Source organism: Magallana gigas, chromosome 7 (genome assembly GCF_963853765.1).
Source record: "Magallana gigas chromosome 7, xbMagGiga1.1, whole genome shotgun sequence".
Classification (NCBI taxonomy): domain Eukaryota; kingdom Metazoa; phylum Mollusca; class Bivalvia; order Ostreida; family Ostreidae; genus Magallana; species Magallana gigas.
In genome coordinates, this window is record NC_088859.1 from 10,175,384 (window position 1) to 10,198,723 (window position 23,340).

Here is a 23,340-nt window from a genome sequence, read left to right on the forward strand (position 1 = left end):
CATTATAATTCTTATAAATTCAAAAGTGGAGCGTTTTACCCAATTCAATGTTAATTTTTGATTACCGGTACTCTTGCCAATAAATGTATTATATCGATATAATGATTTTACCAATATGCCTAAATTATTACTTATTTTCCCTTAAATATGAGAGCCCTACAATTTTTGCCGATAAGTTCATGGATTTACTGTTTTGATTTATTCAGGTACAACACAAAGGTGCTAACAATAGAGTTCAAATTCTAAACTTGAAATAATTTGAGCAAAATGTCTGTGCATTGATTATTGCATTAAATTTTAAAAATTCAGTTCAATGGTTATATTATCTCCTTTGAGGTGCTTTAATTCAAAAGAAAACATAAAGATGACTGTATAAAAATATTTAATGTAAATCATTGATTTTTTCCATTTTGTATAATCTATATGGACACATATACGTTACACATTTTCACATCTAATTAAGAGAAATCATTGGTTAAATGCGTTAGAAATGATGTATAAAAGTGCAAATGAGTGGGCTTTATAAACATGCAATAGATATTATCACCTCTGGTCAAGAATACCTAACAAGTTACCCAGAGTACAATCCCCTAGCAAGTATGCTCATTAAATCAATTACTGTCACAGTGGAATCATTAGATTTCGTGGTGGCTCAATTTTTGTGGAATTCGTGGGTATCTCTCATCAACAAATTTACATCCTCTACGAATTAATAAATTAGAGTTAAAATACATGAAATAACGTCCCCACGAACCAGTAAATTTTGAGCAATCCACGAAAATTGACCCCCAAGAATTTTAATGATTTCACAGTAATTTAGTGTATATATATTGATCATATTTCATTTCAGGGTTTCTGTCTGTTTCATCATAGACTGAAGATTTTTGAGTTGAGACATGAGTGGTAATTCAAATATTCACTTCGTAATCTATGACATCTTTGCATGCTGAGGAGCACTGGTATGATTCATCATTGTACACTCTGTAATATCATCCATTTTCAGTGTACCAAGTGGGAAGAAACTGAAACTCTGACCCAGGATTTTGTAGTGAGCAAGTTATGTCCCCTGGTGGAGTCCACTCAAACAAGTAGACTGTCCTACAATACAAACATATGTCATTTACAAAAGCTACAAATATGTTATTTAATACAAATATATGAACAGGGGGGCCATGGGCCTCATCACTTAACTGAGCCATAATGTGTAACAACTGATCTTGTTATTTGGCTTTCCTCTGACCAAGAGGTTAATGTATGATATAAAGTGGAAATTCTCAAAAGTATTTTGGATATGGAGTGTACTAATTTTACTTTACATAATGAAGTCTCTACTTTCTCAGAGAAATTTATGGGTAAAATTTCCCCTCCTGTGACATCATGGATAACAGAATATTTGCATGTACAATTAATCTTGTCAATTCTTCACACATGTAGGTGTCAATAACAAAAGCAACCACTTACTTCGAGTCATCTTTCGTGCAGGTTCTTTTTACATGAGAGAGAAATTTATCCAGGAAGTTGAAACAGACCACTGGATCCCAACCATCTCGCTCATCCTGGGAATGATTTTATTCCAGTTATTCAAAAACCAAAGTACAGTGTATATTTAATGAAAATATGATTTGTGTCCTTTTTTATTCATCATATTTCAGTGTGTACATGCAGGTATTTCATTAACTTGCCTTGGCTCTCTGTGGGATTTTAAGAGTTTCCATTTTCTCCAGGTTGCGTACAACACCACTGTCGTCACGGTAACCACAAATAATGGTGGGGATCCCAACAAGAAAACTTTGTGCCCACCACTTGATTAACTTGAATCTACAATCAATCACAAATTTCACTCCAGGAGTTATGCCCCTTTTCACAGCATTATCGATGCAGAATACACCTATAGATACACGTGTGTATCGGTATATAAGTTGGCCTTAAATCATTAACAATTTTGATGCCACTTTAAAGTCATGTACAATGTATATACTAAATATAAATTATACAGTACCGGTAGTTAGCATAAATGAATGCCACATATAATTTAATCTAGAGGATAAATGTGCCCCAATTTATTGAATTCTGTATTTATAATATAAGTGTTATCTTTTACTTGATAAAATTCCTTTCTTGTCTGTAGCTGTCCAGCTGCCTTGTAGTTTTAAATTCAACATATTTACAAGGTTCCTTTGCTTGCAGATCAATGGCATCCACCTCACCCGAAAATACTGTATAGGGAGATAAAAAAATCCATCTGATTAAAAACATCAACATGATCTGATTCTCTGGTATATGTATATAATATGATCATATTATTTAAAAATATCTATGCAAAAATTCAAGAAAAAATTACTCTGGAAAGTCTTAAATGATTTTTGTGTCCAAATTACAATAACAACTACATGTATAACTCTAAAGATATATATTATACATATAAAGCTAAATTTGTCATGAATCGCACAAAAATAAAACATCATAAATCAGGACAAAGATGCAGATTAAAAGAAGATAAACATAACATTCATATATAACGGACAGTTTTAATATGTTTGTTAGTTTCAAGTTTTTACAGTAGTAAAATGACATAATTTGGCCATGTTCCTGCATGAATAACTGTAAAAGAAGGGTTTAATTGCTATGCATTGATGGATGGGATATAGAATATTTTTTTTAATTGTGCAAATAACTGATTTTATGTAACAATGTCCCAATTTTATCAATATTAATCATTCCTAGAGATATTATTAAAACAGGGTACATTGTTCTAGCTTTATACCATGATATTTTATGATCATATTGGTTTAATTCTTAATTTATCAAAGTATTTTTTTTTTTACTGAGATCCTGCACTATTACATAATACAAAGGCAGTTGGATGTTAAAAACATTTCTTTTGTAGGTAGAGTATTCTATTTTACAATAATATTACATTCACTATACAATGGGAAATAATCTCCTATAATAAGCAATGATTTTAATATCAAGTGCCTGTATGTACTACCAAAGAGCTACCCATGCAGGTAGATATCCCCGGCCTGTATGAAACACATTTCACTTCAACTAATAATTTAGTCAGCATTTTCCATGGCATATTTCTTACATAATGAATGCTTCTCCAGTCGAGATCTGACTACTGTACAGAATGCTTCACAGTTGTTGACTGGTTCATCTGTTTTAGGCAATCCATCAGGTTTGTCTGTTGACAAGGAAAATAAAAGTCAATCTTACAATTTGGGAATAAGGATACTGTAATCTATGGTCGCATTCTTGAACATTGAAATACCTCAGAATTAAAAATCATTTCAAGAATCAAGAATGCACATGTACCAATTTGATATACATGTACCTGTACTTCATCATGTAACACATGGAAAAAAATGTTATAAACCTTCAAATACATAAACTGTAGAATAAATTTCTTCTAGCTCAGTGCTGAATTTGATTCATTTGTAAACTTATTTGAAAAAAATATAAAAAAGGATAATAAAAGACTGATTGAATAAGTACCTGCGGTAACATATTGTTCAAACTTCCATCCCCAGTATGCCATCTCTTTCTGCCGCTCTGACATTTCCTGCTTCTGACGTTTCCGGCTTTCTGTGTCAAACTCACACATATAGTGGGTGCCCTGGTAGAGGGTGACTGCTATAAGCCAGCCCTCTCTGTTTTCAAATGGAGTACATAGCAGCTTGGTAAGAAGTCCCCTCCAGCACACAAAATCAGTGTGAAGATTTCTGTTTAAAGATTATATGCAAGTATTATAAATGTCATCTTTTTTTAATACACACCAAATTTATATAACATGTATCAATAAAACACACTTCTAAGTCAATTAAGTCATTTGCAATCACAGTATAGTGTACCATTAATCAACAGTGGTTTTCTTTAGGTCCACATTGCCAGCTTTTACAAAAAAAAATATCTGGCTTCTTCCTATTACGGTAAGTGTTTTTAACTTTGGATCACCTGGTTACAACTTTTTCCTTCTAAATGTGCAAATTTAATAAAAGTTTTTTGAGTTGTGACCAGCCTCTGGAACTGACAGGTTAAACTCCTGCCAGGGGAAAATGTAATGGGATGAGAGAATAATGACAGACCAGACTAGAGTTTGAACATAGGCCCCCCTAAATCCCTAGTCTCTGCACTACCAACTGAGCTATCTGATGCCAGCGATCAAACTAGTTTAGAGTCAGGACCAACCCTTGGAACTGACAGGTCAACTCCTGCTAAGGGAGAGAACCTGGGATGTTGATCTTATACTAATAGGGTATGTCTAATGATCATTTATGGTAAGAGGAAAGTGATTGTCAGACCAGGTTGATGGTTGGTGCCAGATAGTTCAATTGGTATAGCATCTGACAAGAAATTCAGGGGGCCCAGCTAGGTTCACATCCTGGTCTGCAGTAGTCAGTACTTCTCCCATCCTGTTACACAGTAAAATTACACATTTTGTCAAGCTACCAGAACCAACCTAATCTGATTTTTCTCTTCAACTGACTTCTTCTTTTCTTCTTCCAGTAGGAATTTGTCTCTGTTACAACTGATCCATTTCAAAATGTCATTAATATATTCTTTAGAAGTTTCATCCTTTTCAATGAAATTGTGATATCCCTTGGTTAGATCAAATCTCACTTTGTGAATGTCATTAGGAGGCACATAATGTTTCAGCATGCTTCTGTCATTATGGAAGTTTCTTTTGATGTCAAGAGACAGTGAACCAATTTCTGTTGGCTGCCTAAAGTATGGAAAATTTCCATCTCCTTTAAACACCGCAACAGGTCTCGTTTTTAACGTCGGTTCTGTTCGTGCATATTTGATTTTGTTGTCCCGGGAAGAATCGTCAACCCTTCCATACGAACGTTTCATTTTAAAACTATTAATCAACTACATTTCATGCGTTTGGTTTGTTTACCATGTTTACACGCGTGTCGAAAATGAAAGTAGACAAGCGGAAGTTAAGATAATCCAATAGAAATTCAGGGATTTCTTGAGTGCGTCATAGTATCATGGTAGCCCCCATGGCACAGATTGCGACGTCTGACGGTCTATAAGTCGGCGAGAAGGTAGACAGTAAAATGGTAGTTTTACCAAGTTAAACAAAGTAGGATATTTTAACAGTTTATTTTTTATCAAAATTTTCTTTTCGGTTATCCTCCAACCTTTACTAAAGTTAGCTGATCGAGTGTGATTTTGAGATATTGAAATTGTATATTATATCAGCTGTATGTATATATAGCCATATATAGCCATCTTAGTATCGGAACTTTAAATGATATTTCATTGAAAATAAATATTCACGTAAATGCTTCAAACTTAGGATCACATAAGTCTTACGTATGTCCTACGTACCTTTTTTTACACAATGAGATAAATACCTTTGTTCATGACATTTGGTTATAGCAACCCTGTTAATTTCTCTGTGGATAACAGATTCTTCTCAGTGAGCATGTTAAAATGTTGGTAATAAATTTATTTATAAAATCAAAGATTTTACGCAGAATTAATCTGGAAAGATAATTCTTGTTGTCAAAAACATATATTTAGAACCGTTTTAACAAGAGCTTGGACTTTGGGTAGTTGTGTCAAACAGCAATGCAATGTAGGCCTCTTTATTTCATTTCTGGCCATTCAGCTATGGCTCTCTGAAATCAACTAGATTTGTCTCGCTTTTTAGTTAAGACTACACAATCGGTGTATATTTCGCTTGAAACCAGCATCATTTTGAAGTTGGTTTGATGCAAAAACTAGATGGTTACATCCTATTCTCTTTTGAGAAGTGGACAGGCATAGCCTACACCCACAGTGGATGTAGGCTATGCCTGTCCACTTCTCAAAAGAGAATAGGTTACATCCTACTAAAAGTCCAAGGCCTTGTTAAAATGGTTGTAGTTGCTTGTCTTATTCTTGGATGTATTTTGTAGAAAACAGAGAATGTCTAAACGCTCCATTGTAAATGATCTTTACAAGTCCAGAAAACGAGTTTGTACTGCACCCAGCTCTGCTATCAATGAAACTTCAGAATTTAATGATGGTTTGAATGGAACATCTTTTTCTGGTAACCACTTGTTATTAATCTGGATTGTTATTTGAAATCAAAAATTTCCTGTAACAGCTTTCTTTGTATTGAATTTTTTTATTGAGGCCAAGTTATACATTTGGAAAATTAAGTTAACGAAGTTTAATATTCTAGACCAAGTATCACATATTTGCTTGATTTAATACATGTAGATGGTGCACATGGACATGATGGATGTCCTCAATCTTTACTCTCTTCCAAGATATCCAATTATTATCCATGCAGCACAATTTGCTTAATTGCTTAATATTTATACTGTATATGTATGATTTTACATCAGAGTTCAGACAACGTTAACACCAAAGTAAATTTCTCTTTTGTTATGATCCCTCTCTTCTAGACTTGTCAGGTTTCAATACACAGCTAAATAATGGCTTCTGTCGGATTGTACAAATGTATCAAGAGCAGGATAACATGTATAGATGAAACAAACCCAGCTTTTACATTTACATACACATGCATTATTTAAATGTAGTACATGTGTAGAATTTTTAACTGGGTTTTCCAACGAAAAAATCCGGTTATTAAAATTGTGAAAATGGCGGGCGTGCGGGCGGGCGGGCGGCTGCCAATAGGGTACCCTCATTGTACATAAAACTCCTCATACAGTTTTCAAGATAGGAAGTTGTTCTTTTGCAGATCAATTGTTCATATATCAGAGGTGTGCATATTGCTAGGATTTTGATTTCCAATAATTTATGAAAAAAATACCAGCTTTTGAACTTAGTCATTTTTTGGCAAAATATTGCATATAGGGTACTCCATTTCACTGGATATGGGTTGACATGATTATGGATACAATTAACATAAAAGAAAACCCGGTTTGCTGTCACATTGACAGCTTTTCACTTGTTTTTTTTTTTTTTGCTCTAGCCGCAGAGATCCCCTCTGATACGAAGGTCTCTCTCCTCCACTTGAAAGAGTTGTTTCCCTTGGAGCGGTTTGAGGGGAGACTGCCTGTGGTTATTGTGAAGCATCAGCTGTACAGTCTGATCAATGACCGCACAGCTGTCGATAAGGAATTAGTGAGCAGATTTTTATTATTTATCTTTGTGATTCAATTCGAGACAAATTCGTATTATAATTCGAAAGGCTCGACTTTCGTTAAATGTACCTGCACATTGTACATGCAAGTTTAATTGCTTATTCTCTGCATGTATATAACATGAGCTCATTTATTGTGTAAGGGTTTTTTTTTTAATTTTATTTTTTTACAATTTAATGTCAACAAGTTAATTTAGTGGGAAGTAGTTAAAGGATGTAATTTTGTTTGCTATAATAATGCAATTTTGCAATGAAAAATTGTTTTCATTATGACATAACTGTACATGTATGCCACTTGGGAAAAAAATTGATACGAAAATTTTGGTGGAACATTGTTTCTTGTTTTGTGAGGGTTTTTTTCCTGCTTTAAACTTTTAAGGATATTTATCAGAAAAAGACATTCACATCACTTGAGAGCTTATATGTATATAATATACATGTGTTATGCACTTTTCTTTACAGAATACTCTTAAATTAGCCAATGAAATAAAATTGTTCAAACTGGGCGCTGAACTGGATGACTACTGTATTGTGTTCACCAAGGAATACCAAGATCATGTGATTAAAGTGATGAGTGAACTCTGCATAAGTAAAAACATCTGTAGTAAGTGCATCAAGTTATTGACCAGATTATAGGCCTATAATGAAAAAAGTTGCTATAGTTTTGTAACAGTTCCTATGAGACTGAAATATAAACATGCAAAATATTTTTCGTACATATATTTGTTGCTTGTCCTTAGTATCATTTGTTCAACAATATACTATTGAATTTTGTTATCTTGAGCTTGATACTTCAAGATATCCAAGAATTGGAGATTTTCTGGTACCTAAAATGCCTGAGTACCCATGATATTTGAGAGACAGATTTTGGATTCTAAGTTAGCTAAGTTAAAATACCATAAATTTCAGATAGGAACTTTAGGATTTTTTATTTAGTAATGAAATATTTTCTAATATGTAAGCTTCAGATCTTGAATCTATTTTGTTTAAAGCTATCTTTCTGAATAAGATAAGTATTGTCTAGAAATGGACATTGCCATCAAACCCTCTTGTCAAAAAGTTGTACATCATACAAGCAACATCAAACCCTCTCATCAATAATTTGTACATCATACAAGCAACATCAATAGACAACAGTCCAAATACATTCCAGTATTTACATATACGGTACTAGTTGTGTTTTTATTTTCCTCAGGGCAAATTTTATAGTTTAATAGTATGGTAACTTTTAAGATTGGTATAATAAAATATCAATGATTCTTAATAAGTGTTAGATTTCTTGTGATATGAGCATCTCAATAGAAGTGGATTTAATTTTTTCCCCTCAATAGTGTTTCTTTTTTTGTAGATAAGTTTGTGAATACTGTGATAAAAAAATACACTGATGTCTGCATCAACAAAGATACCCTGATGAATGAATTCAACTTCACCGACTCAGAAATTACGTATGTAATTAGTAGACAGTAGATACAATTGTAGCTTTATGTTCATAATATCATACATGCTTGCATGTTTTGTAAAAACCAGGGCTAAATTACAGGTAACCTTTATTGATATTTTCCATATTCTCCACAGTGTTTTGTTCATTCCCATTCTAAGTATTAAAACTATGTCAGCCTTAAGAATCTGTTTATCAAATACCAAAGAATTCTTGGTGCCATTCAGAACATTTATATTCTGTATAAATGAATTACAGGCAGCTTGTGAAAGCCTCCGTCCTGACCGTCCGAGATGTTGGCAACTGGTGGGTGGCCCTCCCTAATGCTGGAATCTTCATGAAGTGTTTCTTGAGGGGAAGAAAGGCTATTGTCACTATGATCAGGAAATGTAAATACCGGGAGATCCTCCAGACAGTAAGTGTAAAAGGAATTGATATACATGTAGTAGTGTAGGCAGCAAACTCTTTATGTATTCTAACTTTGTTCGTCCAAATATATAAAACAATACGTACTAAATGAATAAACAACAAGTGTTACATAAGAATGCTCCAAGTGGTTATTTTGTTACACACACAACATAGTTCTTGTACATGTATACATGTATAACACAGCATTATTATCAGCCCAGGGAATTGGTTTCTTTAGTTGATAGACCCATGATCACTGCAGTTCATATTGTTTGCCATTCTCTTACACACTTCACTAGTGAGCAAGCTACACTACTGCATGGCCAGACTACTAGCATTTATACAATTTGACCATGTGACTCAAAATCTATTTGAACACTTAATAGAAATCCTTCTGCACATTATTTTTATTATGGGTGGGTTAATATTTTTGGATACAAATGAAGCTGTGTGTTTATGTATTCAACTAATACAATTCACGTAGCTTTATTTAAGTGGGTCTAGGGTTTTTTGCTGTTTGTTGTTGGGCTCAACTTTGAAATCTTTGAGGGTCAGACAACTCAAGCTTTTAATGGGTATGTTCATCTCATGATCTGTATAGATTGGTACAAAACAAGTTGTATATGGGTATATGCAAGTCCTGTATTGTTTGGTGTAGCTCAAATTCTAAATCTGACTGTGTTGTTTCTTGTTTTCAAATCAAAATTTGTAACAAATATATAATTTTTCTTTCATTAATAGGAATTGGAGCAGAGAAAGTGGCCAAAAGTATGCAAACTTGGACTTCAATATCACATGCATGAAGTGATAGGTGCGGATCTCATAAAATGGTAAGGAAAATGACACATGTACTTCACAACATTGGTTTTTAATTAATACGACATGTATTGACTACTATATTTCAGTTATGTTTTTTATCTACCTATTAAACAAACCATCACTTAACACTTTTTACGGCCAAAATCCAGTCAATCTCTGGATTTAATTTTTTGTTCTGCATGAAAAGAACCTTTTTATGGCTGACTGTAAGATTCTGTTCTTTAAATATAGCATTCAAACAACCTCAGGACTGTTGCTTCGATTGAAAGATTCCTAATTGTTGGGTGATTCCATAGTGAATACTCTACGGGAAAGGCTCATTAAGCAGTCAGATCTGCAGGATTTTTCATATTCTGAACATTATCTACATCAACATCATTTGTGCTGAGTCTGTTGGATAATTCTATAGGAATTACCAGTCCAAATTTTGGTGCCATTGCATTCTTTGGTCTTATACATGTATATATTTTAAAAATACAATTGTTTTGTGATTAATTTTCTGTCTCTTGATCTGTTATTTCATGCATACAGTATATTGAGTTTTACTTATGCAAGTGTATGTTGGAGTCAATGAAATAATTAATTTCTAATTGTTGAGTGATATTCTATAAGGCTGATCATAACTTTGAAAGATACGGTTGCCATCTCTCTTTGTTGATACTGATCAAAAGATTGTTTTTATTGCAGTTAAAAAAATCAAATATATTTTATCTATCAAAACATAAATCCACCCTCAAAAAAGTTTGATGGAGAAACTTTGATATTTGCACCCATTGTCTTTCTGTGATATTGTCTTGTTATTTATTTTAATGTGCAACAATTTTAAAATGAAGAGACTTAATTGTATATCATTACACATAGACTGATAATGGATATTTTTTTTTAATTATTTGAGATGCTATGTGTTATTAAGGGATATTGTTTGTTTGTCATTATCCACTGTTTGAGTGTGCATGTACATGTATGTATTTATTTGTTTGGGTTTATTATGGGTTTTTTCTTTGGTACATGGTTAAGAAATATTGAAATTTACATATGAAATACATGTGCATTGCCTTTTGTACTCCGTGAGCATTTAAGGGGTGGTTTCATGAGTTTTGATCTTTGGAATTTTTTTATTTAGACTACCTCATATATCTGTTCAGTGCACTCCCACAATACAGGGACAGTATCAAAATTACTGATATTACAATACATGTATTTCTGCTTGCTCATTGGTGCAGAATTGTGGGTCTTCCTTATTCACTCTCAGGTAAACAGACTCCTTACCTCATTAGTTTTAGAAATCTTTCAGTAATGTTACATAATATGATTGTGCAAACATATTATGTTGTTCTGCTTAGATTGATATTATTTATTATTAAAACTATTCACGTTATTAGGAATGTGGGAGATATGTAATAAGTTAAACATCTGTTCCTTCGGTGCATTGTCCGATTATAGATATATAAAATTGTATACTTATTATGATATACGAGTACATGTGTATGTTTACATGTTGGGAATTTTAATTGTAAAATCAGTTTAGTTTTTATGATGCATCAATCCACTCAATTGACTGTTTGTTGTGTGTATTAGAAGAGAGTTAATATTGTCAAAAGAAAAAGGGAGACATGCAGATTGTCTTTCTTGAACTGCAGGGTAATAAAATTCTGATGTTAAAGATTACAACATTCATAATAAAACTGAGATGTATAAATGTACCTGAAAGTATTGATTTGTTTTGCAACATTTGCAGTATTACCTGGGTAGTTGGGATTTTTAAATTATTGAATTGCAGATTCATTAAAAGCTGCTTGGTCTGATTTTATATCAAATTATGTGAACGCTTTTAAATGATGGTTATGAAAGTATATGTATACTTAAAGACATAACAGTAGTTTTCTTGGTCAATTAAGCTATATGTTAATGAAAAAAAAATTGTTTACAAAAGAAACGACACTTGTAAAGGTTTGGCCATATTTCTTGTTAATGAAATTGTATTTCTTGTTATGTTAATGATACCCAAATTAAAAGTTCTTCTTTAATAATGAAATAATATTTTTGATATAGAAATAATTCATTATTGCTTCACACTGTAAAATGAAGCATAATAAGAGAGCCATGATTAAAGTGTGCTCTAAAGAATATCCCTTTTGATTTGAGGTACATGTAGAAAAGGGGTTTTTTTTTCAACTTTATTTTGTATGTTAATTTGTATCAATTGATCCCTTGCCTTATCATTGGGATTTATAATTAATACAAGATGAATGCAATATGAAACATATGCTATCAACAAGTTTAGGATGATTTTATTTTAATATTTATTTTGTTGTTGCAACAGTCCAAGTTTAAATAAAGCGTGTTAACAGTTTTTGTTTTTGTTCAAATGCAATTTAATCTAATATGTTCATTTGTGAATATTTCATTCACTGTGATCATAATTATTTTTTGAAGGTTGAATAACACTATATAAATAGTGCCTGTTTGGGAGGGTAACTGTTGAAATTGACACCCCGAGACAACCATTGTCAACCGACGCGAAGCGGAAGTTGACAATGGTTTTCAAGGGGTGTCAATTTCAACAGTTACCCTCCAAAACAAGCACTATTTATTTTATTATACTGAATGTCTTAATTTTAAAGAAAACTTTACTGCTTTTATATAGAAAAGAAGTGATTTCTACGGCGAACCGTATGCGCATAATTTATGTAACAATTCGTTGTGTTACCCGTTGCCAAGTGTGTTGCTAACGCTAAGGGTAATAGAACGGATTACCAACTGCGTCTAAACCAATCAGATTTCAGAATTTAATATGAAAGTATAATAAATCTTATCATATATCTTATTTGATATGATTATTTTATATAACGTGACATCTGATTTGTTATAGACAATCACGTGCCAGTTTATAAAGGGCATTAATTAAGACAGCTCGATTAGGTGAAATCATGATAATTTTAAATTATTCCATAAAATACAACGTTAGCAATTATTTGGGGGTTTGCTTAGATCGATAAATACTGGTAATTCTTGATGGTTAATAATACGTATATAATATATTGAAAAGGAGCGAAACCACTCCGCGCGAACAAGTGATCGGAGCGAAACCACCCGTTACGTCATATCCCATCCCCTCGAATTTCCATTCCATGCTTATGAAAAATACCGAGGATGAGCATACAATGTAATTATTATAAAATGGATCAATTATATTCAAAGCCGTTTTAAATCCCTTTTTTTTTATCAGAAAATTGTCATGGAAAGAAACTGGTAAACATTGACTATGTTATTGTCCTACTTGAATTGAAAAACAACTAGAAACTGATGTATTCTAAATCACCACCTGTCGTTTGGTATATAAACAATTTATTGCACGTTTCAGCTCTACTGGCCTAATAGTTTCTGAGAAGAAGATTTTTAAAGATTTACTCTTTATATATTCTAAATTATGTAAAAATTTTACCCCATTGTGGCCCCACCCTACCCCAGGGGGTCATGATTTTCACAACATTGAATCTTCACTACTAGGGGATGCTTTTACATAAGTTTCAGCTTTTCTGTCTGATTAGTTTATGAGAAGAAGATTTTTAAAGATTTACTCTTTATAAATCAGAATAAATAGAGTAAATTTCATCTTCAGCTATTTTGTCTTCTATCATTGTTTATATCTATACGATGGGAACACGGCATCCTCACAGTGTCAGGGGTCCTGAGTCCCTGACATTGTGAGGATGGGAACACGGAGGCATCATTTATCTTTCAAATTACTAAGAATGACAACTATTGCACCAATATTTTGTTTCGTTACACCATGTACGTAAAAACAAATAGCAGACATACTTGATCTCGCTGAAAAATATTGTTCATATATTTTCTCCGTCTTTTTGTTTGAGAGAGGTATTTTACTTACCTTTCATCCCTTGACCCTATTATTTTAACAAGAAAGGGTCTTACTACCTTTACAAAACCTATTTAAAATCGCAAACTCTGAGTGCATGGTAACAGTCAAATAATGTATAAAAATTAACTTATAACCTTTCTAAATTTTTAAGATTTTGTTAAAATTAACTGAATATGTACTAATATATATGCTAATATTTATCCAAAGGTAGCACAAAAGTTTAACTTGGCAAAAAACAAGGATTATACACGTACTTTCTAGTGCCCTGTAACAACCCAATACCTACTTTTTTGAGAATGACATATATCTATGTAAATGTTCGACCCCCCCCCCCTCCCCTTCATTGTGGCCCACCCTAGCCCGGGGGTCTTAATTTTCACAACTTTGAATCTACTCTATCTGAGAATGCTTCCACACAAATGTCAGCTTTCCTGGCCAAATGGTTCTCGAGAAGAAGATTTTTGAAAATTTCTTTTTCAAATTTTCAATTATTCATGAATCCCTTTAAAAAGGAGGTGCATTGGTTCTTAAATTTGAATCCAATTAGCCCAAGGGTTTTTTGTGCCAAGTTTGGTTGAAATTGGCCCATTATTTCTGGAGAACATGTTGAAAATGTGAAAAGTTTACAGACAGACAGACGGACGACAGGCAAAATGTGATCAGAAAAGCTCACTTGAGCTATCAGCTCAGGTGAGCTAAAAACACTATTTAAAAAACAAAAACGTTCCAGTGATGTATATATATAAATGACAACATATTTCGATCAAGGACGAATATACTAGTAGTATATATACATCCGTGGTTCGATAAATATTTTTTTTTTGAAATTCTAACAGCACTTAATTTCTTTATTTTAACATAATTATGGATGGATTTTTTTTTAAAATTTAAGTTAGAAATTTTAGCTCTTACGAAAAAAATCATTAAATAATTTTATCAAGCGCATTTCTTAAAAATTGACTTTGATGATGCTCTCTCTCTCTCTCTCTCTCTCTCTCTCTCTCTCTCTCTCTCTCTCTCTCTCTCATTTCAAATATATTCACACTTTCAGGTAATTAGTAATACGCCTTCTGTTCGGAGTTCCTCTGTCATCCATGTGATGCAACAAAACATTCTAAGCTGATTTATCAGTGTATTTAGCGCTTTTGTTACGATGATCCAACATATTTGTCTCAGCATGATTATTTAAAGAACTGCGTCCATGTGATAGGGAACATCCTTGGTGATTACGTTTGCAAGGTCGTTCGAATTTCCTCAATGTCGATTGTTTTTACATAAAACCTTTAACACGTAGGTACAGTATTCACATTTCACTGTAAAATGTTAACATTGAATCTATAAATTCTGGTAAAGATTAGCAAAATAAAGATATTCTTTGTTTTAAAACAAAAATCCGAGAGATTAAGGATCTTTGTGAGCTGCTCGCCAAAATGAAAATTGATATGGCTATATAATTTTTTGTTCTCGTTTTGTTAAGAAAATGACTCCGCGACAGACTTTTCTTTGCTTACGGAACTTACTGTTGAGAGATGCTCGCCATGTCCTGCTTTCAGATAGAATATTGGTACAACAGGCTTCAAATAAAAGGTATAATTCAGCACGTTCAGAAATTTAATTCTTTTTTGTATAAAATTGCTTTACCCATAGATACTTTATATAATAAGTTTTCTGATACACTATAGTCTGTCCTATGTTACTGTGTCTGTTATTTTTGACCAAGGTAAACAAGAATACTGGGATTGTGTGTATACATGTATGAAGGCTCAGTTGGTAGAGCGGTGGTTTTTGGGAGTTGAATTTTTATTAACGAGGCCGGGTCTAATTTGTTCTGCCCTAGATTTTTGATTGAAATTTTTTACATGAATTTCTACTGATATAATTATTATTTTAAAATAAAAAAAATAAGACATTTACCACACCGTTTGTTTAAGGGGTCATCTCAAAGTTTGTTAATTTTTAACATTGGACCCTATGGGATTTTGCTTGAAATGTATCAATTTTGCACATTTTTTACATTTGTTTTAAACTTCTGCCCTAGGGATTTCTTTTTCTGTTCTACATATTAAAGTTATTGCTAAAAGGCATCAAATGGTCAAATAAAAAAAACCTTTTACCTCCAGGTTTGTTCCAGGGGTCTTATCAAAGTTGTTTTTTGTATGCACAATTTCCCAGATTTGTCAGATAATGGCCATTTTTTATTTGACAAAAGCTGAAATGGTCATCTTTATAGTAATATTAAAACATCCAGACATATTTAAGTAATAAATAAATAAATAACATCACATATTAAGGGTCATTAATATGAAATACATGGTTGCTGTCTTGAAATATATGAATTTTAAAAAGCGATATTTAGGCGGGTTAAGGAAACGTGACAGAGGGCTAGGCTTGCTGAACCCTCTTCACGTTTTTGACCAGAGCCCAAATATAGCTTATACTTCGAGACATTTAGGTTTATTCCACAATATGATATCAATTTTACGCATCAAACGAGCTATAATTTTTAAAAAATTTCGCTGAATATCAACAGTTGAAACTATCACGCCATGGTGTCAACCAAGCAAAAAGATGACGTCACAATACAAATGAAACGCTGCACGAAAGCGTGCGTACTCGTTCTGTACTCGGCTTCGTTAAACAACTATCCTTTGCAGTTACTGTAGCAGAAGTGAAACAGTGTTTGACTTAAGGTAACTCCGTACCTATAAAATCATGGGTTCAAAGTTAAAAACTTGACTTTTTTTTAACTTATTGGACTTGAATTTCATCAAAAAATAAATAAAATATATATGTATCTATACTATTTAAGATGTCAGGTAATAAAAACCAAAGGCTGAAATTATCATCTGAAAATCATACTTTTTTTGTTTAAAAATTAAATATAAGTGGATGGATACTTGCTTGTCTATTTAAATTTTATTGCTTACTTTGCCAGAAAACTAAAATTAATTAAAAAAAAAGAAAAAATTTGTTTACATTAGAAAAATTATAGCATTTTATAGATATATCACTTAGAGAAAAGTAGAAAAGAGTTATTTCCCTTTGTCATTATTGAATTATGTTGAATATGAGGATGAAAAACGCTTATTAAATATCTCCAAGTAAACGATGATTTGAGTTTTTGATGTGCACCTATGATAACATAGAAATTACAATTATTCTTGCAAGAATTTTAATGAATTCATGGTTTATGTAAAATGTATGACGTCACAGGAGGGTGGATTTACTTTAAGCACAAATCATCACCACTGACAAAACTTGGTACTTGAAGATAATCAATAAATTTGATGTAATGTACTATTCTCTCACTAGAGGTCATGCTTCACAGCTTAAGCTTCGCTTACACCTCTGTCAACGCTAGAAAAATAGTCTGTCACATGATCAAAACAAGCATGGCTAGCACATGGTATTGTTTTTTGGTTTTTTTTTTTATTTCACACGTTCTGCAGACATACACTGTACAATGCATGATTATGATGCTTTAAATATAATGATCCAGAAGTGCAAAATTTTATGTGTGTGTGAGAGAGAGAGAGAGAGAGAGAGAGAAGGAAAATTCAAGTAAAAATTGGATTCCAGATGTTCCAATGAGTATCAAAAATCTCATTTTCGCCATTTTTGTAAGAAATAAATTTCTGTGTTTCATAGAAGAGCTTTAAAGACGACATTGCAAAAGAAACACTCAACTGTTTCTCAGTACACCTTGCTGTGTAAATATAGTACTTAAACCAAAGAAAAATGATATTAAGGATATCTTTGCTTTTACCAAGGATGCCTAGAATGAAAGTTTTTGGTACATGTAACCTGAAAATTGATTTTTTCTTCTAAATAATGTTTAAAATTTTCTAAAAAAGATTGAACACAATCACAATCCCTCAATATATGTTCTATAGTTTCCTCTTCTCTGTGACAAAAGGTACAAATTTTAGAGTTTACTTTTTTAATTTTGAATAAAAAAGAGTTTGTTGCTAAAATTTTGTTAATTATTCTGTATTGGAACCATTGAAGTTTACAGTTTTTTGTTATTATGAAAGGTAGTTTATGGATTATTTCCATTCCATGTCCTCTATGTCTATAATAATTCATTCCACCTTCTTTTACCTGTTGTCACAGAGGTATTTTTGTTCGAAATATCATAAAAGAACTTTGACTTTTTACATTTCATAACTTTATATATGTTTTCTCTAATAAGTGGGTTTGCTAATTTTCTTAAAGCTTGGTTTTCACCCAATTTTCTGATGTATGTCTTTACAGCATGGATTATACTTGCATATTCCAAAAAGTTGACCTTTACATTTGTATACATATCACAAAACTTATCAAAACTAAGAATAGTACTATCTTCCTCAATGATATCAATGATGTATCTAATATAATTATCAAATAGTTGTTTATTACAAAAAGATATCCCTCCAATATGGATCAAAGGGTTATACAATAAAGGTGCATCTGCAATAGCACATGGTATTGTTGATTTGCTTCTTCTGTGCAATTAGCTTAAAGGGAAGTCATCGAAAGTGAAAACTTTGAGGACATGTTTAAAACATCACAGGAGATGACATATTACTGCTGATTTATGTAAATCATCGATGAATCGGTAGCGTACAGAAACTGGTTTTACAAACATCTGTCAAAATAGATCATGTGATCATAATGTAATGTTTACCTCCGCAAAATAGTTCTCCCAGTAACGTTGAAATGAAAATTTAAAAAGGTGTTAAAGATTTAAATTTAATTATTTTTAATCATATACATAGATAAAAGGAATAACTACATAGATTTGAATTACATTTTGTCAATTTTTAACTTTGTACAAGAATCTTGTACATCAGGTGTTGACAGAGGTGTAAGCAAAGCTTGTGTAGCATGACCTCTGGTAATGTACAATACGTATTCAGGTCCCATTTTTCAAGGAAATACAGTTAGTCCCTGAAACGACGTCAATAATTTCTACTTTCTCATTCTTCTTTTCGTTCACAGTGAGCTCACTATGCGTTCAAGTGCGTTCACTTGCGCTCTACGTTGCGTTTGCGCTCACTGTTATAAAGTGCTCAGTGTGCATTCACAAAGCATTCACATTGCAACCACCGTTCATTCAGCGTTCACTTTTAGTTCAGTCCCTCGTCATTCATTTTCATTCAGAAGTTAAAAATTGAAGGATCTCTCTTTAAGAGTAACAACAAAATGAGGAAAGGACGCGTGTGTAAAAGTAGAAGGAAGGTACATTTCACATCAAAGACATCATTTTAATCAGGATTCCATGACGCAAGGATATAATTTAGTCATTTTTTATTTTAATGGATGCATGAATTTAGTTTGGGCAAAAAGGTACTTATGATTATTAAAAAATGAAAAAAAAAGGTAGTGGAAGCAGAAACTTGGGACAGAGTATAATTGTATTTCAGTACATATATTACATCGTTATTAAATTCAAGATAAAACATGAAATACTTTCCTTGTAGCATTCCACAATGCAGTTTTGTAAGGACCTATCATCAGACAGCACCTGTTATGTTCTACAGAAGATTCCTTGATAGAGGAAAAGGCAAGGTTAAGAAGAAGAAAAAAGAAGAAGACCAGGAAATAGATGCAAAAATTGTGGAGGAGAAACTTACTCAGCTCGAGAAAGTTAAAAAACCTGGATATAAAATTCGAATACCTACATATGAAAGTACAACCGACAGATATATAAATAGAATCTTTAAAAAAGCCGAGGAGCAGGGTGAAAAAACTGAGGAAACTTTCAATACGGCCATTAAGATATACAAGTTGAATGCTGGACTGTACGTGCGAGGGCATATAGAGTTTGGTGATTTAGCACTGAGTAAATTAGAAGAGTATGAACTTCAGTATAATTTAGAAGTGTATAAAATGATATTCAGCATATTTCCTGAGGGAAAATATTTACCGAAGTCCAAAGTTGATGCCGAGTTCATCCCTTTTCCTCGTCAACAGGATGCCGCTCTGAGAGTTCTGACAAAAATGTTTGATAATGGTACGTATGAAGATGATTAAAAAATATGGGATATCAAGTTTAAAATTTTTTGAGGGTGAAAATGTTAATCTGCATATTAGAAAATAATGAATTTCTGATTTTGAAAATAACATTTTTTTCTTAAATTCAATTATACTTAAAATACTTAATAAAATCACAACTGAAAAGTTTGAAAATATAGATAATTTGAAAATTGCTGAAATAAGTTTTAGATTTTGAAACAGTGATAGAAGTACAGTATATTGGAATATTTCTTGACACCCCTGACTCTCATCTGAAAGTTTCTTAAGTCAAAAGTTACATTTACCATAATTTCTGTTGGATCATTTTCCATGTTTCATCATGTTCATACTTTATGTTGGAGCCAGCAATTAGTAACAAAAAAATGAATCATAGTGGCCAAGACCAAGACTTTAGAAATGAGTTCATTGAATATTGCATGTGATTTAAAAATAGAAACCCACATGTGTGTTGATAGACCCATGTTGCCTTTAACTACCTAGTCCTGTTTCATTCTTGTAGGTGTGATTCCTGATGAGGAGTTTGGTAGAATGATCATATCCAGATTCTCCCAACGCTCCAAGGTTTTCACGCGGTTTCAGAGAATGCTGTACTGGATGCCCAAGTTCAAACACATGAACCCCTGGCCTGTGCCACGCCCCCCTCCCAAGGACCCCACACAGCTGGCGGTCATGGCTCTCAAAAGAATGAGTTTTGATTTGGAGACTAAAATAACCGTTGTAAATGTAAGTTGCAGCATGTATTGGGCTCTCAGCTGTTAAAAACAAATTATGATATAAATATTAATCAAGTGGCACAACACATTTAAATACAATGGATGTTTTCTTTATTGGTTCATTTATCATAAATGTAACAATTTTGGGCAATGCAGAAAAATACACTTACATGGGTATTTCTGAATGTTGGTTCCTACTTCAATGAGCCTTGTTAAATAGTACATGTAACATATACACAGCATTAAAAATTTATTTACAAATATATGATGATTTCCGATTTAGTATCTGATATCATCAACAGATTCAGAGAATCACATACCTTAATTTTCATATAGCCTTTTTGTTGGTATTATTGCATTAGTAACGTCACTTCAAATATTTTTTATATTGTACATGTACATGCTGTACATTATCTTTGCCAGGACCCCAGGGATTCTTGTAGTGGGAAGTTCATAGCCAGTGCTCAGAGTCCTAAACAGATTGAGCTTCTGTCCAAGCACCCTCCCTCCAAACCGATCATTGTGGAAGGGGAGCACTATGTCTACCTCAGAAAAGTTAGCCAAAAAGTGTTTGTGCTGAAAACAGACCGTGAGGGAGAACTACCAGGGGAGGAGCCTGACCATTACAAAGCTATGGAGGAAGAGGAGGGTGAAGGTGAGAGCCACATTTGATGAAGAGAACTTGAAAACAGAACAAATGAGAGAAAGTACACAGACAACTGTTGAATTACAGAGTTTATGTTTGAATTTGAATAGGCCTACTTAGTAGACTCAGTATGCAGCAGGATTTGGTGAATTTGATTCGTTTTATCCCCAGTTTCTTTGCTTTGCTCTGCTTCATACTGAAAAGACCTTTACATTATAAGTTCTGTGTTAAATACAGTATTAATACAGGAGGATAATGATTCCCAAGTCTTCAATGGCTCCATGTCAAACAAAGGTGCCAGTGTCATCTCATTCCTACACACTTACTGCTCTACCTAAGTTTTATTGATATATTTTTATTGTCCCCCGCCGCAACGCGGTGCGGGGACATAGAAATGCCGGGCGTCCGTCCGTGGGTCTGTGTGTCCGTGCGTCCGTGTGTCCGTCCGTCACACTTTTTTGTAAGCACTCTCATGCCTACAAATTTTGACGGATTTTAATTAAATTTATACCAAATGTTTATACTACTATTACCTTGGTCAAGTTCGAAAATCAGCATTGGTCGATACTTTTTGTTGGAGTTTTGGGACTTTGACCACAATAATGACTCCGTTTTATCCAAAAGTTGACCTTGTAAGCGCTCTCATGCCTACAAATTTTGACGGATTTTCATTAAATTTATACCAAATGTTTATACTACTAATACCTTGGTCAAGTTCGAAAATCAGCATTGGTCGATACTTTTTGTTGGAGTTTTGGGACTTTGACCACAATAATGACTCCGTTTTATCCAAAAGTTGACCTTGTAAGCGCTCTCATGCCTACAAATTTTGACGGATTTTCATTAAATTTATACCAAATGTTTATACCACTAATACCTTGGTCAAGTTTGAAAATCAGCATTGGTCGATACTTTTTGTTGGAGTTATGGGACTTTGACCACAATAATGACTCCGTTTTATCCAAAAGTTGACCTTGTAAGCGCTCTCATGCCTACAAATTTTGACGGATTTTCATTAAATTTATACCAAATGTTTATACTACTAATACCTTGGTCAAGTTCGAAAATCAGCATTGGTCGATACTTTTTGTTGGAGTTATGGGACTTTGACCACAATAATGACTCCGTTTTATCAAAAAATTGACCTTGTAAGCGCTCTTATGCCTACAAATTTTGACGGATTTTCATTAAATTTATACCAAATGTTATACCACTAATACCTTGGTCAAGTTCGAAAATCAGCATTGGTCGATACTTTTTGTTGGAGTTATGGGACTTTGACCACAATAATGACTCCGTTTTATCCAAAAGTTGACCTTGTAAGCGCTCTTATGCCTACAAATTTTGACGGATTTTCATTAAATTTATACCAAATGTTTATACCACTAATACCTTGGTCAAGTTCGAAAATCAGCCTTGGTCGATAGACTCGATACTAGTATACTGCTTGACCGGCGGGGGACCCTCGAATTCTATTCTTGTTGATATAGGTTTAACATAACACAGCAAATAGAATACACACCACAATAAATACTGTCTTTTTATACTGTAGAAATGTTTGACTTTGTGACTCCACTGGAGGAAGAGGAACAGACAGCCATAGTTCCCAAGAAGTCGGTACATGAGCAGGAGGACGGGACTGTGTATGGGATGTGTATTACGAGCGACTCCAGTAAGGAGTCCGTACAGGACTGGATACAGTTCCTACAGACCAACAACCCGGCCCTCGAACATATACCCGTCTTGTTTAGGATTAGAGACGCAGACTTTTTACTGAATGAAACCTTAAAACATGAAGAGGAGGAATAAAGATTTGTAATATTTGATTTATGATATTTGAACTTCAGAATAAATTTGGTGAGGTTCCCAATAAGTATTATTTTTTTGCTTGTAGGTGTTTTAAATTCAAAATTCCAGGATGATAGATGTTTGTTTATTCGGGTTTTTATAACTTTTTCTTCTGTATTTTTTTTATATATGACATTTTTGTTCACTCATGTGCAAAATGCTGTCTGACTGAAGGAACTTCTTTTTTAGTTTTCACATTGAATTTTCATAGATTACATTAGTTATTTTTTTTTTCACTCAGAAATTCAGCAAAACTTGGCAAAGAGCCATAATTATCTCATTTACAAATAGGAATTGTTTGAAGGACACTAAATCCTTTTAAGGAGAAAAATTAAGAATTAAAGCTTAGCAGTTATTTTTTTTTCATTTTCTTACAAAAAGAATTTAGTGGGTTTTTTTTATATTTTTGAAAATAACATTTTGAGTGTGTCTAAAGGAGTCCAATTACATTATCTAAAA

General features: G+C 33.0%; 3 protein-coding genes across 4 annotated transcripts; 2 read left to right on the forward strand and 1 right to left on the reverse strand.

Moving 5' to 3' along the window:
- Positions 1-365: 365 nt before the first annotated feature.
- LOC105317385 (decapping and exoribonuclease protein) lies at positions 366-4,941 on the reverse strand. Its single transcript, XM_011414022.4, has 7 exons — positions 4,460-4,941; positions 3,496-3,722; positions 3,089-3,184; positions 2,102-2,216; positions 1,683-1,818; positions 1,462-1,556; positions 366-1,098 (listed from the first exon to the last, which is right to left on the reverse strand). Exons 1-7 carry the CDS (start codon positions 4,852-4,854, stop codon positions 990-992), a joined length of 1,173 nt encoding a protein of 390 aa, XP_011412324.3. The 5' UTR covers positions 4,855-4,941; the 3' UTR covers positions 366-989.
- A 26-nt stretch (positions 4,942-4,967) lies between these two features.
- Positions 4,968-10,801, forward strand: LOC105317384 (inactive serine/threonine-protein kinase 19). Its single transcript, XM_011414021.4, has 8 exons — positions 4,968-5,089; positions 5,910-6,043; positions 6,938-7,089; positions 7,571-7,712; positions 8,457-8,553; positions 8,805-8,961; positions 9,696-9,784; positions 10,005-10,801. Exons 2-8 carry the CDS (start codon positions 5,920-5,922, stop codon positions 10,048-10,050), a joined length of 807 nt encoding a protein of 268 aa, XP_011412323.3. The 5' UTR covers positions 4,968-5,089; positions 5,910-5,919; the 3' UTR covers positions 10,051-10,801.
- Positions 10,802-14,717: 3,916 nt separating this feature from the next.
- On the forward strand, positions 14,718-22,903 carry Ecsit (ECSIT signalling integrator). 2 transcript variants are annotated; one of them, XM_034454978.2, is made up of 6 exons: positions 14,718-14,946; positions 15,134-15,243; positions 19,119-19,651; positions 20,174-20,397; positions 20,811-21,042; positions 22,586-22,903. In XM_034454978.2, exons 2-6 carry the CDS (start codon positions 15,137-15,139, stop codon positions 22,840-22,842), a joined length of 1,353 nt encoding a protein of 450 aa, XP_034310869.2. In that variant the 5' UTR covers positions 14,718-14,946; positions 15,134-15,136; the 3' UTR covers positions 22,843-22,903. The 2 variants fall into 2 exon arrangements, with proteins under 2 accessions (XP_034310869.2, XP_019919486.3); XM_020063927.3 differs by having other exon boundaries at positions 14,737-14,950.
- The last annotated feature ends 437 nt before the right edge of the window (positions 22,904-23,340 follow it).